General features: G+C 39.1%; 1 protein-coding gene across 1 annotated transcript in view; it reads right to left on the reverse strand.

Moving 5' to 3' along the window:
• The window catches only part of ROCK2 (Rho-associated, coiled-coil containing protein kinase 2), a 205,080-nt gene extending 192,610 nt beyond the window's left edge, over positions 1-12,470 (reverse strand). Inside the window, exon 1 of the mRNA XM_012648914.1 lies at positions 12,214-12,470. Coding sequence (XP_012504368.1) covers positions 12,214-12,354 — 141 coding nt within the window. The 5' untranslated portion in view covers positions 12,355-12,470. The remainder of the gene's footprint in view (positions 1-12,213) is intronic.
• Between the last annotated feature and the right edge of the window lie 4,661 nt (positions 12,471-17,131).

A 17,131-nucleotide genomic window follows, 5' to 3' on the forward strand; every position in this document is an offset into this window, starting at 1 on the left:
GTTCGAAAAAATATAAAACAAAAAAATTGTTTCACACTGAATGTAACTAACACAGGATCATACCATATACCTAAAGGTTGAGGGAAAGGGTCACCATTATTTCATTTGCACATTCAATGTGTGGTTATATTTTGAGACATATTATCATTAAGAAGTCCATGCAAAAATTCAAAGTTCATATTTAGATACTTAAAAGCAACTCCAAATATTAGTTAACTCCAAATCAATTTTATTCTAAATTTATAATAGTTGCAATAGTGGTATTTTACATTATCTCTTCCCCTAATTTCTGACTTGCTATGTTTTTTCTCTGAAAGAAAATCATAATTTTGAACTCTTTTCCTCTCATCTTTACTAATTCTATAGATGCTGATGTATGGCCTGTTAGCAGCACTTGGTGAAATCTAATGATTCACAAGGAAAAATTTTTTAAATCTTGATTCTTTGAACAGATGCAAAATAGTCGATCATAACACACCATTTCAACCATTCAACTTCAACTTTACTATGTAAAACACAATAAAATATGGCCATACATATTTAAATGTGTAAGACCCCAAAGTGCCACAAACTATAACTCTATTAAGTTCATCTCAAGAGTGAAACATTTTTCAAAATCATACTAGTATTTTCACATTAAATACTTTTACAGGGATTTCAACATACAAAAACACATTTTTACTCGATCTTACAGACATCAAAGTTCAACTGTGTTAATGCACTCTCCTTTTAGAAAAATAATTATCACTACAACCAAAAACTTTTCAAATTTATCTTTAATATATTAGAGAAGCATCTTAAATACTGAAAGAATTCTATTCTAAAATTTTCCTTCACTGCTCAAAAAAAAGTCCCACATGTAGTTATCTTTAATAAAAATTCAAAATAATTAGAATGATCTAAACTAAGGCTAAAGGGAAAACTGTAATTTCAATACACATATTTTAAGAATGACTTCTAGAAGAATCATACTTAAATACAAGGCAAAACAGTGATCACGACCTGATATTAATGTACACATAAGCAGCTATTTTTACATTTGAAAAGGACACTGTATCTTGGATAATACGCAAGAAGGCTCTGATCTGTATTTATTTGTATTTTATTTTTAAACATTGGAATTGGCCTGTGATATACTAAATAAAACTCCTTTACCAGTTGATTATCACGTTATCTTTTTGCACAAAAACAAAAAATAATTTAAATCTACTGATTCAAACTAGACCACATTTATGCCACATCAGCAAAAATCAAAAGAACAAACAAAATTAACAAACAAATGAAACCGTAGTCAACATCATTTGTCATTAGTAAAATGCACTACAATGGCTATAATCACAAAGACATAAATAATACCAAGTGTTCTGTGAGGATATGGAGAAACTGGAACCCTCACACATTGCTGGTGGGAATGTAAAATGGCAGGGCTACTTTGGAAAACAGTAGGCAATTTCTCAAAAGTAAACTTACCACATGACCCTGCAATCCCACTCCCTGGAATCTCCCCAAGAGAAATGAAAATATATGTCCTCACATACAATGAATTTGTAAACAAAATGTGCCACATGTATGGAACAATATATGGAATATTATTCAGCAAATAAAAAAGAACATAATACTGATAAACGCTAAAACACAGATGAACCTCAAAAACGTTATGCTAGGTGAAAGAAGCCAGGTATAAATGACTGCATATTGTATGATTCCATTTATACAGAATTTACAGAAAAGATAAATTTATAGACACAGAAAGCAGATCAGTGGTTGCCTGGGGTTGGGAGTCAGGACTGGCTGCAAATAGACACAAGGGAATTTTAGGGGGTTAAGAAAAATGGAATTGTGGTGATGGTTACACAACCCTATAAATTTACTGAAAATCATTAAATTGTACACTTACAACGGGTGAGACTTATGATATGTAAAATATAACATAAATAGGTTGAAAATAATTAGCAAAGCTAATCAACAATGATACCTATTTCAACACCTGCTGTCTCTCAACTGCCAGACTTATTTCAGACCTGATTCTAAGAGCAAATAAGAGATTGAAACATGCCTTGTCAATTGCACTACATATACAGGCTATATTTATTCATTCAACCAATAATTATCAGAACTTACTACAAGCAAGATACTATTATTCTTTGTCTGCTAAATAAACACCACCAGTAGATGTAGAAGAAAAACTATCAAAACTCTAAATTACTCTTTCTGTTTTAAACATGGTGCAAAGAGAACACAAAAAATTAAGCATTTGCATTTATTAGAAAAAACACTATTACAAACATTAAACAGTTTAAAGCCAAATAAAGATGTTAGTAATCTGGCTGGGCACAGTGGCTCATGCCTGTAACCCTGGCACTTTGGGAGGCTGAGGCAGGAGGATGGCTTGAGGCCAGGAGTTCAAAACCAACCTGAGCAACATAGCAAGACCCGGTCTCTACCATAATAGAAAAATTAGCTAGGCTAATTAGCTAGGCTAATATGGTGGCGCATGCCTGTAGTCCCAGCTACTTGGGAGGCTGAGGGAGGAGGATCCCTTGAGCCCAGGAGTTTGAGGTTGCAGTGAGCTATGATGATGTCACTGCACTGTACCCAGGGTAACAGAGTGAGGTCCTGTCTCAAAAAAAAAAGTCAGCAATCAGAATGCTTGATAATATCTGAAGATTTTTCACAAGTCATTCATCATGACACTTGCAATGACACTTGAGTCTTAATCAAAATCTCTAATGTCCTTTAACTTTGTTTTTAATGTTGTTAATAAATATTGCCTTATTATTAATAATAGCCAATATGCCATTTTAAAGGATTTCACCATGTGAACACAGCACCAGCATTTCATCTGTCCTTACTCATGAAGTGCTGTTCCAATACAGGCATACCTAGGTACTTAAGAAGTGGACGTGTTTAACCAGAAAAAAACATTACAGGGAGCACTGGGGACAAGAACAAATGACACATATTAATGATAAAGGCTGTTCAGCCCAAACTTGGTATCTTTACTTCACCGAAAACACTGAGTAAAATTAGCTTAAATCCTTTCCAAGACAAACTTTCAGCACAATCTAGAAAATATCCCAATCACAATTCACTTTTCCTATATGACCTTCAAATAATTCTATTTCTAAACCCATCCTCCCTAAATATACAAATGTTTACTTATCTTCCTTCCTATGGCTAGATAAGAACACATATCAAAATGTTTATCTGGGGAATACTTTAATACCTCTTCAAGTAGGGATATATTTCCACAGGCTATCATTCCTGATGTTTAAAAAACAACTGTTAGTTCATTCAACAAGTATTTACAGAACACAACAGAAAAAAAGAAAGACCCATGCTCTAAAAGAGCTTGTATTCTGTGCATTAAATAAAAAACTCAAAAGTCAAGAAGTATATAAGAAGATAATAGTGTATTAAGCATTCCTCAACACAATCATCTAGGTAATTAAGATAATACCAACACTTCTCTGGCCTCTTCCTACCTAAAGTATCTCTGGAGAAGGCTCTGCTATTTATTTCCACAGCATGAAAAACAACCCCAATAATGAAATGCTAAAAACTAGTTCCCAGTCTATAAAGTAAAATTTCTATCATTTGCTTTATAGTTAAAGAGTCTGAAACTCTTTTAGAGAATATAGAAAATTGGATATTGAATACAAAGTGGTCAATCAACTATAATGAAAAAATTATAAAGCACTTTAGATATCTGAACAAACAACCCATACCTTATCAAACAAAGCAACAAATCATAAAATCTTCCTTGGATTTAGACACATTCCCCAAAAGATTACCAACAATGAACCAAAAATGAATCCTAATATTTCCCTCTGTCACACACACAGGGAAATGCTAACTATTGTGACCCAAATGCTTTCCAAGAAGATAAGTGAAGGTCATTTGGGGCAACAGAATTTATGAGAATATCCATACAATTTAATCATACTTTAAAGGAAAAGTACAGGTAGGAGGAAAGGAGAATGACTCCAATCAAGGACAAAGTGAGGACAGTTTTAGTGGAGTCCCAAATGCACTATGATTTCATATCAATTTAAATATTAAGTTTCATATAATAAGCTAGCCCACCAATGGAAAATGTTCTTTTGCATAATTTTTAAAAGCTATAATAAGTTGCACTGAGTCATCCACATTCTCTTCATCAGTAACCCTTATCACTAACAGCCCATATACATATTTTTAAATGTCATCACAGATGAGCATTTTAAGTATACTTGTAGGGTAATATTTCCATGGAGAAACTCAAGAGGCCCAAATAGAGACCAAATCTATAATCATTACCCTCTCTCACCCCAACCACCACTCTCCAAATAGAAAGTATAATATAGAAATATAATAAACAGAGACTCCCAACTAATATTTTGGAAATTCTAATGCTTAGAAAACTCTCCTGATAAGATTTTTGTACCCCTACTTCATACTTTCCATCAGAATTCCAAATGGAATCAAAATACCAATAAAAATATAGCCATAAGAGTACAAAAAGTCAGCTATATGATATAATCTTGGTAATGAAGAATTCCCTAAGCATGACACCTAAGCCAGAAACCACTTTACAGTTAAAAGATAAATTTGACTACATAACACCATTAAGTGTAAAAAAGCAATGACAAGCCCATGTATAGTATTTTTAATTTTTTTTTAGATATATACACCAAAATGTTAATTTAAAGAGTAGTTATCTCTGAGGGGGGAGGTGCAAAGGGAGACTGCAGATAAGTGCTACTAGCATTTAAATCTTTCTATATTTCCTAAATTTTCTACAATAAAAACATTATTTTTATAATTTAAAAAGTGGCAAATCTTTCTTTACTTCAAAAAATAAAATCTGTTTCCCTGTCTCAGCCATGGTTGGCTGCCCATTTCCTTCAGGTCCAGATAAAACTAAAAAGAAATGACTTTGAACAGATCTTGGGTTAAACAAAACCATAACTGAGGATTTGATGTAGTTTGTAATGTGGTAGAAATGCAAATAAAAAGTCCACCTATCAGTAAACTGATCTTTAACAAAGATGCCAATGAGAAAAGAAAAATATTTTTCAACAGTGCTGGATAGTCTGGATAGTCACATGGAAAAAAAATTGATCTCAACCCCTAACTCACACCACACATTAAATGTGGCTTAAAATGTATCCTAGACCTAAATGTAAAAGTCAAACCATAAAGCTTCTGGAAGAAAGCAAAGGAGAACATCTTTGTGATAAGTGGATAGGCAACAATTACTTGGGCAGAAAAAGTAGTAACCATAAAAAATTCTGATTAAAAAAACAAGAGATTGGCCAGGTGCTGTGGCTCACACCTGTAATCCTAGCACGCTGGGAGGCCAAGGCAGGAACATCGTTTGAGCTCAGGAGTTCGAGACCAACCTGAGCAAGAGCGAGACCCTATCTCTACTAAATATAGAAAAATTAGCTAGGCATGGTGGTGCATACCTACAGTCCCAGCTACTAGGGAGGCTGAAGCAGGAGGATCACTTGAGCCCAGGAGTTTGAGGTTGCTGTGAGCTAGGCTGATGCCAAGGCACTCACTCTAGCCCGGGGAACAGAGTGAGACTCTGTTTCAAAAAAAAAAAAAAACAAAAAAAACAAAAAACCAGAGATACCACAGACTAGGAAAAAACATTCACAAAACACAATTGACAGAGAGTTTTTTCTTTATATATAAAACCCTTTATATATCTAAGATATATAAAGAATGTTTACAACTCAATGATAAAGAAATAAATGACCCAAATTTTTAAATAGGCAAAAATGGAGATATGATGCTTTGAACAGATGCTTCATAAAGGAAGATATACAAATGACTGGTAAGTGCATGAAAAAGTACATCATTAGTCATCAGGGAAATGCAAATTAAAATCACAATGAGATATCCCTACCCACCCAGAGAATGACTAAAATTTCAAAGACTGAATGTTTGGGAGGCCGTGGAGCAACTGGAATGCTCATACATTGTTGGTGGGAGTGTAAAATGGTATAACTACTTCAAAAAAAGATCTGGCAGCTTCTTAAAAAGTAAACATATATCTGCCCTATAACCTAGCAATCTTACCAGAAGGTATTTAACTTACCCAAGAGAAATGAAAACGTCCTCACAAAGACTTAATACAGATTGTTCACAGCAGCTGTATTAAGAGTCAAAGAATATAATACAGAAGGCCCTCTATATCCTCAGATTCAACCAACCATGGATTGAAAATATTTGGAAAAAAATGTAAAATAGCAATACAATAGTAAATAATAATACAAATTAAAAAATAATACAGTAACTATTTACATAGCATTTACACTGTATTAGGTATTATAAGTAACCTAGAGACAATTTAAGTATATGGGAGGACATGTATACACTATATGCCAAATACTATGCCATTTTATTAATATACAAAGGATTTGAGATTTTGGAATGGGGAGGAAGATGGAAAGAGTGTCCTGGAACCAATCGCCTGCAGATACCAAGGGACCACTGTACATTCTGAAAACAGTAACAGAAAACAGTCCCGGTGTTCATCAACAGGAGATGGCTAAACTGGGGTTCATATATAACAAAGAATAAAACTCAGCATTAAAAAAGGAATAAACTGCTGACACACACAATGTGGATGAAGCTCCAAAACTGTGCTAACCTAAAGAAGCCAGACACAAAAAAGTATATATGATTCCATTTGTATGAAGTTCTAGAAAAGACCAAAAATAATCTTTAGTGCAAAAAAAAAAAAAAATCAGAAGAGTGTCTCTAAGAGAATGGGGTATGGACTTAGCTGAAAAGGCATGTGAGGGAGAATTCTGAGTTGGTAATAATGGTCTACATTTTGATAAGGATTTGCATTACCCAGGTATGTGCATTTGTCAAAACTCTTCAATGGTACATTTAAGATTTGTGCGTTTCATTGCACATAAATTTAACCTTTAAAATATCTAAACAAATATTGAACTCTACTTAATTAAATGCATGCTTAAATGTTTAAAGGTGAAATGTACTATTATCTCAACTTACTTTAAATGACTCAAAAATAAAAGATGGGGCCGGGCACGGTGGTTCACGCCTATAATCCTAGCACTCTGGGAGGCCGAGGTGGGTGGATCATTTGAGCTCAGGAGTTCAAGACCAGCCTGAGCAAGAGCAAGACCCCGTCTCTACCAAAAAATAGAAAGAAATTAATTGGACAGCTAAAAATATATATAGAAAAAATTAGCTGGGCATGGTGGCACATGCCTGTAGTCCCAGCTACTTGGGAGGTTGAGGCAGAAGGATTCCTTGAGCCCAGGAGTTTGAGGTTGCTGTGAGCTAGGCTTATGCCATGGCACTCCAGCCCGGGCAATAGAGTGAGACTCTGTCTCAATCAATCAATCAATCAATCAATAAATGATGTTACTGATAGAGGGATAAAGTGATGGATAAATGTAATAAAGAAAATATTGCAAAACATTAATTAGGTGGTAAGTATACGGATGTTTATTGTCAATTCTTTCACCCTTACTATACTATGAAATTTTTCATAATAAAATATTGGAGGAAATTTTAAACTATTAAATTCTATCCATTGTGTTAAGTCAAACACAGCATATCTTAAAATCCACCAATTCCACTCCCACCTATATACCCTAGTCTATAGAAACTCTTCATATGAGCTCCAGGAATACTCCTGGCAATACTTTCCATAATACCAAAAAAATGAAAAACAACCTAAATATCCATCAAGTAGATTGAAGCTACATTGATTCATGGTAGCAGAGAATATGAATAAACCACAATGTGAATGAATCTTAGAAACACAATTTTGAGTGAAAAAAAGCAAGTCATAAAAGCATACATACAAATGTTGACATTTCATAAAGTTAAAAAAACAAGTAAAACCAAACAATATCATCTAGGGATACACACAAATGTAATAATCTATGAAATAAAGAAAAGAAACAAAATTTTCAGGGTGGCAGATGGGAGAGAATGTAGGAACACTGAAGCCAGCAGCAGCACGCAGGTTACTTCAATAGGCCAGTGTTCCGTTTACTAGCTTGTGTGATTTCATCAATGTTTGCTTTTTATGCTTCATAACTTGTATTTGTATGCTACATTCTTTTAATGATTAGAATATTTCAGAATTCAAAATGAGAAAAAGAGGGCTATCTGATCAAAACTCAGCAAAAAGAAAAATAAAAAACTTAAGCTTCAAGATAATTATCCACTATTTGTTCACAACTATTCAGGTGTATGTAAGTCTACATTTCCTTAGTCTACGCTGGCCTCACTCTAGGGACAAGATGTTTCAGAACTCAGAATTTTTTGGATTTTAGAATGGTAACACAGTACGTATACTGTATATTCCCCAAAACCCTCCTGGGAATCTGGGGCAGCACGCTGAAATCAAACACATTAATATTTCTCCATTGAAAGCTATTCCTATTTACACCAAAAGGAATGACTGGACTACAAATATTCTAATGTCAGAATATCAGGTCAGATGTCACCATCAAATAAATTTTACCAAAAACTTTGTTTTCAGAGCTTTTTATATATCAGAATTGTGGATAAGACATTGTAGACCTGTACATGCAGAGAGGTTCAACTTTCCCTCAACAGATAAGTTCCACATATCACCTTTTTTTTAACAACTCCCTAAATAACTCATTTTCTTTAAAGATTTCCTAACTATCAAAATGCAAGTTTTAAAGAAAATTAATCTCCTTTATGCTATAAATGGCAAATCCTCAATCCACCCACAATATATAAAACAATTTTTCAACTTTTATTGTATTTTGTTATTATATACTTATAATACACTCAATTATTACATAGTTGGAAAAAATACACAATTTTATTCTAATTAGGCAAATAACCAGCAAGCTGAGTCTAATCACCATAAGAAATATTTTCATATAGTTTAAAAGTATAATGAAATTGATCAAATCAAGTGTTTTGTGTTCTACGCCACAGAAAATTGTAAAGGAATTTTTAATCATCTTTGCCCATCCACACAAGTCTTAAGTAACAGTTTACCCAAGCCTGAGTCCTACAGGTTATTATGACTGTTTACTCTTTGAAAGAGTAAAATAAATCAAAAGCACAGACTTTTAGAAAGACATCTTTCCAGCATAACACTAAAACACAATTCTTTTTACCATAATAGGTAAGCAGTTTGAGAAGCTGAGTCTTGACAACAAAACACAGGTATTTACCCAAAGGTTTCAAACACTACAAAAGCATATCACTGAAGATTCCCCTCCAAAAAAAAGGCATTACAGAAGCAAACCTCTCTTGAAACTCTATTTTTAATAACAAGCAGCTCACAATCTACAACCACAAAAGATATATATTAATATTTATTCTCTTCAGATTAATCTAAGGACCTGCACAGAGCAATGAGCTTTTGCAGAGAAACAAGATAATGTCATCTGCACACTAATACAGTCTTGGAATCCAGCTCTATCTAAGCTTAATGGTTGTTAGAACTTTTCTGATGGAAAACTCAAATGATAATGCTACTCACTGAAAATTATGTTGCAAGAAATAGTTGCAAATAAAACCATTTTCCTTTTTAAAAGGAAATTTAAAGCAATTAACTAAAAAGACGCCTAATGCACACATAGGTGAACTAATTCAATGAGCATAACTATCAAGCACTCAGCTAAGCACTTTACATGTTATTTCATGTAACTGTCATATCTTGTAGGCCCAGCCTACCAAAAACATTGCACAGTAACTGCTGGTATACTTCGTCTTCTTCCTCTTGTCATCTTAGGCAATGTACAATTTTCAGTGGTACTTTCTGAGCTCCTGGATGAAGTAACTAAATTTCATGGCTGTGTTTGTGTTAGATTATATTCCTTTAAGTCTTCTCTGTTAAAGTCAAAACACTTATTTTCTATAGCAAAACCAAAAGAAATGCCATATGCAGTAAAATAATGATCAATTGTAAAATGGAACCTAAATGGTAACGTTTCAAACCTTTAAGGTCATACCAGCAATTATTTCATCAGTATTTCAGGAAATATAAGTTTTTATAACATTCTTTTAACGATTAATTTGCAGTTTCAGTTTGGAAAGATGAAAAGATTCTGCAGATGGATAGTGGTAACCATTGCACAACAATGTGAATGTACTTGATGCCACTGAACTGTACACTTGAAAATGGTAAATTTTATGTTATGTATATGCTACCACAATGAAAAACTTCATTTGTTCTAATATTTCATACAATTAAATATACATACTTTAAAATGAATTTATTATAAAATGCTTTTTAGAAATTTTTTCAGTTTATCAATTTGCAACAGAGGCACCAGGAACTGTGCTCCAAAGAGTAAGGGACACTTTTTGACTTGGTAAGATTTACTGCACCTCACAACCATAACATGTAATCAACTAAAAGCAGCAATAACAGAGTCTATCAAGTCATCACCAAGTGATGTCAACTCTCGTACCAGTAATATGTTACCTTAATAAAAGTGTACCTTGGCTATATTAAGCACTCAATAAATGAATGGACTAAATTGTTCAATAAGCACATGATGTTCCATTTTTTAAAATAGCATTCATTTTAATAATTTAGAAAATATTTTAATAAAACAAAAGGTATGATCGTGGTACATGTATAAACACCTCAGGCTCAAGTTCAAAATAACCCTAATAATTATGATTAATATCACTAAAGACCCAAAAGATGAAAGAGAAGTATAAAAAATTTCTATCTGGGATTGAGTATGAACTTGATGAATACTTGAGATTTGCTGCACTATTTTTAACTGAATTTTCTGGCCTTAGGTCAAAGTTTTGCTAGCAAAATACCAAAGTGAAAATGCTGGGAGTGAAGCCCAGAGCCTCTGCTTTAGCCTAGGAAAATCCATGCCCTCCATGCAACCAATCTTAGTCCCAGTTAAAGACTTCCACAGACTGTCCAAGATGTCATGCTCCCAAGAGAAGACAGGAAGAACACACGAACCAGAAAATCAGAAAAAAAAAAAAAAAAAGACAAACACATATGATAAAATACAGTACATCACACTGCCTTCTGTGCATTGCACAGAAAGACACACACTCTTCAGTCAGTTCCTGCATTTTGGCAAAACAGGACTGAGTCACTCTGCAAATGATTCCTGAAACCTCAAAGGATAACCGACAGCCTCTGAAGAAAAGTCAGTCAGTCCCTGGAAAGGGAGGAGAGACAGTTTTTCTCATCACATAGTGACTAGGTTTATCCCAGCAAGGACTAGAATTGAACATCTGCATTCTGGCACAGAATGTCTAAAGGATCTAAGGATCACCCACCCTAATTCAAGTCTTCCAGAGTTAACTTAATATCCAGAACATCTTTTTCACTTTCTTCTTTTCCCCAGGGTAAAAGTCGACACCATTTTTTCCCATAAATGCACACTAACCAAACTGTCTGCGAAATACTGTTGTCAATCCTAACAAAAATAAGGAATAAGCCAGCATTCTACTGTGCATTTCTAATTTGTAAAACATGTTCCTTTCTTAATCAAGAGCCAATTAGCAGCCTTTACTTGGCTATTAATTTGGATTTCAAAGGCCGTCTTTGTAAAGAGATACAATGAAGGGGAGAGATTTATTCCACTCTACGATTCAGACTGATTTTTTGGCTCTGGCACAATAATCTCAGGACATTAAATTTACAGAAATTAAAATGTTCTAAACTGCAATTACGGAGTGTCCAAAGACAATGAAAAACAACAAAACTTTAGCTATGTGTTCCAGGATTTCAAACTAAAAGGAAAGTGAGGGCAGCTCTTTGTCATGTACCCCAGGTGAGTATTTCCAATAGGGACAGCATCAGGTTTCTTTCTCCCTAGCTTGCACCCAAGTCCCCATGCAGCATGACACTCTTTCAAATTGGCTAGTCTGGTGTATGAAGAATGGCCCGTCCTCCACCCTACCTCCCCAGAGTGGGTAGGCGGAAGGCAAAGAGAGGTGTTTCCTCCCAGTGCTGGAAGAAAGGAACAGCCGGGGATGACACCAGCTCCAACAGGAGGTATAACAGAAGGGAGGAATCAAAGGCGGGTCACTACTCTTGGAACTTAGTCGCAGAAGCGTTTGGTCTCCGGCCTCAGCTGCCGGAAGCTGGGCGGGGTGGGGCGAGACCTCCCCCACCCCACGGATGGATGGGCACAGAGGGGTGGCAGGGGGGGGATCTGAGGTATGAGCTGGAGCGGGAAGGGCTCCCAGGCCCCGGCCACCTACCAGCAAGCTCTCCACGTTGATGGGGGAGCGAGGGTCTCGGATCAGCGCCTCCAGCTTCCTCTGGCGGCCCGCGCCGGCCCCGTCCCCCGGCACGGTCTCGGGGGCGCCGGGCATTTTCCCAGTCGGCGGGGGCCGGCTCATGCCGCCACCGCCGGGCCCGCACTCCGGCTCCTCGCGCTGGGGTCCGGCAGCCTCGGGGCCTAGCGCCGCCCCCGAACCACCGGCTCCTGGCGGGGCTCTGCCCGGGCCCACCGCCCGACTCTAGCTCGGGCTCCGGGTCTCCGGGCCGGTCCAGAGCCCAGGGGCTGCTCCCAGGGGCCCGCCCGGCCCGGCCGGGAGCGACGAGAACAGACGGCGTCCCCGCCCCTCAGTCAGATTCGCGCCGCCCGGTCCGCTGGTCCGCCGCGAGCTCCAGCAGGACGCCGCGGGCGGGAGCGGTGAAGTGGTGCCGCCACCGCCGCGGCCCGGACCGCCCCACCCTCTGGGGCCTCGGGAGGCTGAAGCTCAGGCGTGAGGGACTACGGCCGCCGCCAAGCCGCTGCCATGGTCGCCTCCAGCCGCCTTGCAGTCCCGCCGGCCCGCGCCCCTCACACGCACTCCCGCGCGGCGGCCCGTCTCCGGCCGCGCGCCGCCGCTACCCACAAGCCCTTCCGCCCGCGGCCGCCGGCGCGTGCCCGCTCGCCCCGCCCGCCCCGCGCGCCCCCGGGCCCGCCAGCTTGCCAGCCGCCGCTCGCCGTGCTGCCTCTTTCTTTGCTCCTGTCCGCTTCGCTTTGCTCTCTCCTTTGCGCCGCCTTCCCCCCCGCTTCCTCATTCTTCCTGGTTCGGGGTCCTAAGAAGCGAAGGGGTCCGGCCCGCGGCCCCTGCCGAGCCCTCGCTGGGGGAGGGGCGAGCGCGCTGGGGCTGAGCCCGCCGCGTCCCCCGCCCGCGCCCCTCCCGCCTGACCCCGCCGCGGCGGACGACCCCGTGGCCTCTGAGGCGGTCCCCCCGCCGCCCCGTGCCGCCGCCGCCGGGGAGGGGTCCGGGGAGGCCGGGCCGGCTCGCGCCCCGGGCCCCGCTGACTCAGCGCGCAGCTATGTGGGCCTTGCATCACCCGCGCCGGAGCCACGGCGACCGCCGGCCGCTGCCCCCGCGCGCCGAGCTCTGCCTCGCGGGGCCCTGCCGGGCCGCGGGGAGTTTCGCGGGAGGGTGGGAGAGGCGCCCGTGTGCACTGGGTGTCAGGAGTTGAGGAAGGGCAGAGGCGGGTGGAATCCTAGTCCTGGGGCAGGAGGGCCTGGGGTGTCGAAAACATTTCTGCCGCTCCTTGGCAGTCACCTCCGAGCCTGGGCTTAATCGCTAACCACGTCGAGGGAGCAGGAGAGCGATAGAAAAACGCTCCCCATCCGCAGGCTTTCGCGGGTCCTTTCCTTTTGCGGGGCGGAAGAGGGGTGGTTGTCGGTGCCGCCCCCCGCATTCCTGCCCTCTCGAGGCCCGTGCCATTGGTCGGATCTGCCCAGGGCGCAATCTGAAAAATATGTGCCAAGAGCTATAAAACTGTCCATAGAGCCCTTTTGACCCAGTAAACCCATTTAAGGAAATACATTTCTAAGGAAATGATCCAGAGGGGGAAGAGGGGTGGAACTTGCGGAAAGATGTTTACAGCAGGGCTATTCACAATGTTTGTAATGACCAAAACCTGGGAATGGACCCAATTGTCCAACAATTGAATAATCCAAACAAGCTCTGTCACATTAACAGAAAGAGTCCTGGCAGGTATGCAGACTGTGTCAAGCACATGAAATTTTGGCAAGTACATGAACGGTGTATTGGAAATAAACTTAAATGAAACAAAACAACCACAAAATAGTTTGTGCACACTGTTTAAGGCTATGTAAAATGAGCAGCAGTAAGAAACAGGAAAATACAGTTGTATTTTCAGTGAATGGGATTATTTTCATGTGTAAAGACACTTAAGAGCACATTAAAATTTAAAAAATTGAAAAACTGTGTTGAGATACATGAGCCACTCCAAAAAAGCCACAATCTGATAGCTATTAAGTAATAAGAATGTTGAGAACCTTCTCATTGGCATGTCAGAGATAAGCCCCCAGATAGGCTAAAGCCCTAACCTTGCAAATGTAGCATTTTAATCAGTAAGTGTTCCAAGAGCCTCTTTTGTTTTGGGTTAAAGCCACCCTTTCTTGGACTTAGGCAGGAAGAGGCCCTGGATGATCCAATATGGCTTTTTCATTTCAGTTAATAGCACTGATTTCTGGTCAAAAGGTAAGTCATTTAAGTCTGTGTGTTTAATTATTCATTTATACCTCTACAGACCTCACCAAGAGGGCAGAGTAAGCTAGACACTCCTACTTGTGCATTGGAGCAAAATAATGAGATAATCCATGATTACAGATTCTTACTTCAATGACAGGTAATATAAAAGGCAAAAGGAACATTATGTGGTTCTCAGTTTCCAAATTATCTTTGCAATGACTGGCTGTATGTTTCTGTGGAGCTTGGTGGGATAACAGGATGCCATGGTACCAAACACTGGACCTGGAAACCTTATTTAATAAGAAAGAGTAGTGATCAACAAGCTACTATACAGGGCACCTTCTACATATGGTCATTTACATAGACCGGAAAAAGTATAATATAAAAGATCTTCACCCAAGACCTGTAGCATTGTTTACCTGGACAAAGAGAAGGCTAATCTCTTGATACGAGTTAAAACTTTTTTCTGTGGGTGGGGGGTCAATACGACACTTGTTTTACAAAGTAATGCACAAATGCATTCTTGTAAAACTTCAAACAAACCAGAAATATATAGAACATAATCTGAAAAATTACTCTTCCACATCCGTTCTTATATCATTCCAGGCCTTTATCCATCCTCATACATATATGTATTTGCATATACACATGTATCTTTTTCCCACATATATGCAATTATACCACATCATAGTGTTTTGCATCTTGATTTTTCCCCTCAATTAATAATGTCTTAGAGATACGTCCATGTCTATAGACAGAAATCTAACTCATTCTTTTTAACTGTTGTACTCTATTCCGTAGTATGGCTGTACCACACTGTGTTTACTGTCAGTTAGCACAGTGGTTAAGAACAGACCTCTGTAAACAATTGCCTGGGCTACAATCCTGCCCCTACCACACACTAGCTGTGTGACCCTGAGCAAATTACCTAACTTCTCTGCGTCTCAGTATCCTTATGTTTGCTATAAAGTGCTTTGAAAGTGTGCTGGCCCTCAATAAATGATTGATATTAATAGTATTTTTTCCCTGTCACAAACAATAATACCATTGACATCCTCGTATTTTTGCCTTCATGTGGAGATATTTGAATAGTATAGATTCCTAAAAGTGAAATTGTTGTAACAAAAGGTAGGCATACTTTAAATAGTTACAGATACTGCCAAACTGTCCTTTAAAAAGGCTATACCAGTTTATGTCCTCACCATCAGTAGAAGAAACTGCCCATTTCCCTTCACTTTTGATAATATTAAATATTATAATTTTTTAAATTTTTGCCAATTTAATGGGCAAAAAAAATGACATCTTGTTTTAACTTGTATTCCCCTAATCACTACTAAAGATGGGCATTTTTTGTATCTGTTTCTTCTGAAATTACCTGTTTATATCTTTTGTCCATTGGTTTTGCCTCTTTCTTAGTGATTTATAAGAGCTCCTCATGTATTATGGATAGTCCTCCTTATTATAGTATCATGTTAAAATATGTTATAGTTTGCAAATATTTTCTTCCAGTCTGTTGCTTGTCGTTCAGTTTGGTTTTGGTATCTTTTGTCACAAAAGTTTTTACCTTTTATTCAGTCAAATCAGTCAGTATTTTCCTTTATGGCTTCTGGATTTTGTGTCTGCGCTGGGGAAATTGCAACAAGCTACAAGGAAATATTAGGAAATGGCAGTTCCTAGCACTATCAGCTCAGCTCATCCCAAATTAGCTACAGAAAGGGGCTCCCTGTGCATGCTCTTCTCCGAGGGGTCTTCTGCCCTCACTCTTGCTGCTCTGCAACTCTGTCCCATGTCAGCTGCTTCTCTTTAACATTGTCTCTGGGGTATGCTGAGCACAGGTGAGACAGAGGGACTTGGACAAAAACTTTTGTTCAATACTAAGGAAGAACAATGGGGAAATAAGCCCAGAAAATCCAGGGCATTTAAACAGGCTGGCCGATCGGAGGGTAAGGCTTTGATTCTACCGCAACTTGCTTACTCTGCAGGACTTAAAAGCTCCACCCTATTTCATATGAATTTTGTCTGTGACTCTTTTGTCTGTCTCTTCATTCCCAGCCCTTTCTAAGTGGTTGGAGTCAATTTAACAGCCATTACCCAACAATGCCTTCCCAGCCCTCCTGAGACTTCTCGTCCAAACCCAGGGCCCAGGCCTCCCTCTTTGGTCTGAGGCCCCGTCTCTTCCATTCTAGTTTTTGATTTGAGGGATCTGCCTCTTCCCTAAGAATTAATTCACACTTCAGATGCAACCCTACCCTCTCCACCCATAGATAGGGCTGGAAAAGGACCATTTTTTTGTCTTTCAATCTAGCTCTGAGTAATTACTTACTTGTTTAATGATAATAATTATTATTTTAAGGGCTTACTATGGGCTAGGCAGCATTCTTTATAGAAATTATCTTAATTCTCCAAACAGCCTTTTGCTAATGGTAATATTGCTGTGCCCATTTTACAGATGGTGTAATAGGGACTCAGATATATGCAAATGGAATGAATAAACAAATTAACAAATGGATAGATGAAAATGATGAATTGCGAATGGTCTGGCCATCACGGATAAAAACTTTTCCCTTCTGGCCGGGCGCCGTGGCTCACGCCTGTAATCCTAGCACTCTGGGAGGCCGAAGCAGGCGGATTGTTTGAGCTCGGGAGTTCGAGACCAGCCTGAGCAAGA

The sequence above is a fragment of the Propithecus coquereli genome, unplaced genomic scaffold (genome assembly GCF_000956105.1).
Source record: "Propithecus coquereli isolate 6110/MARCELLA unplaced genomic scaffold, Pcoq_1.0 Scaffold298, whole genome shotgun sequence".
NCBI lineage: Eukaryota > Metazoa > Chordata > Mammalia > Primates > Indriidae > Propithecus > Propithecus coquereli.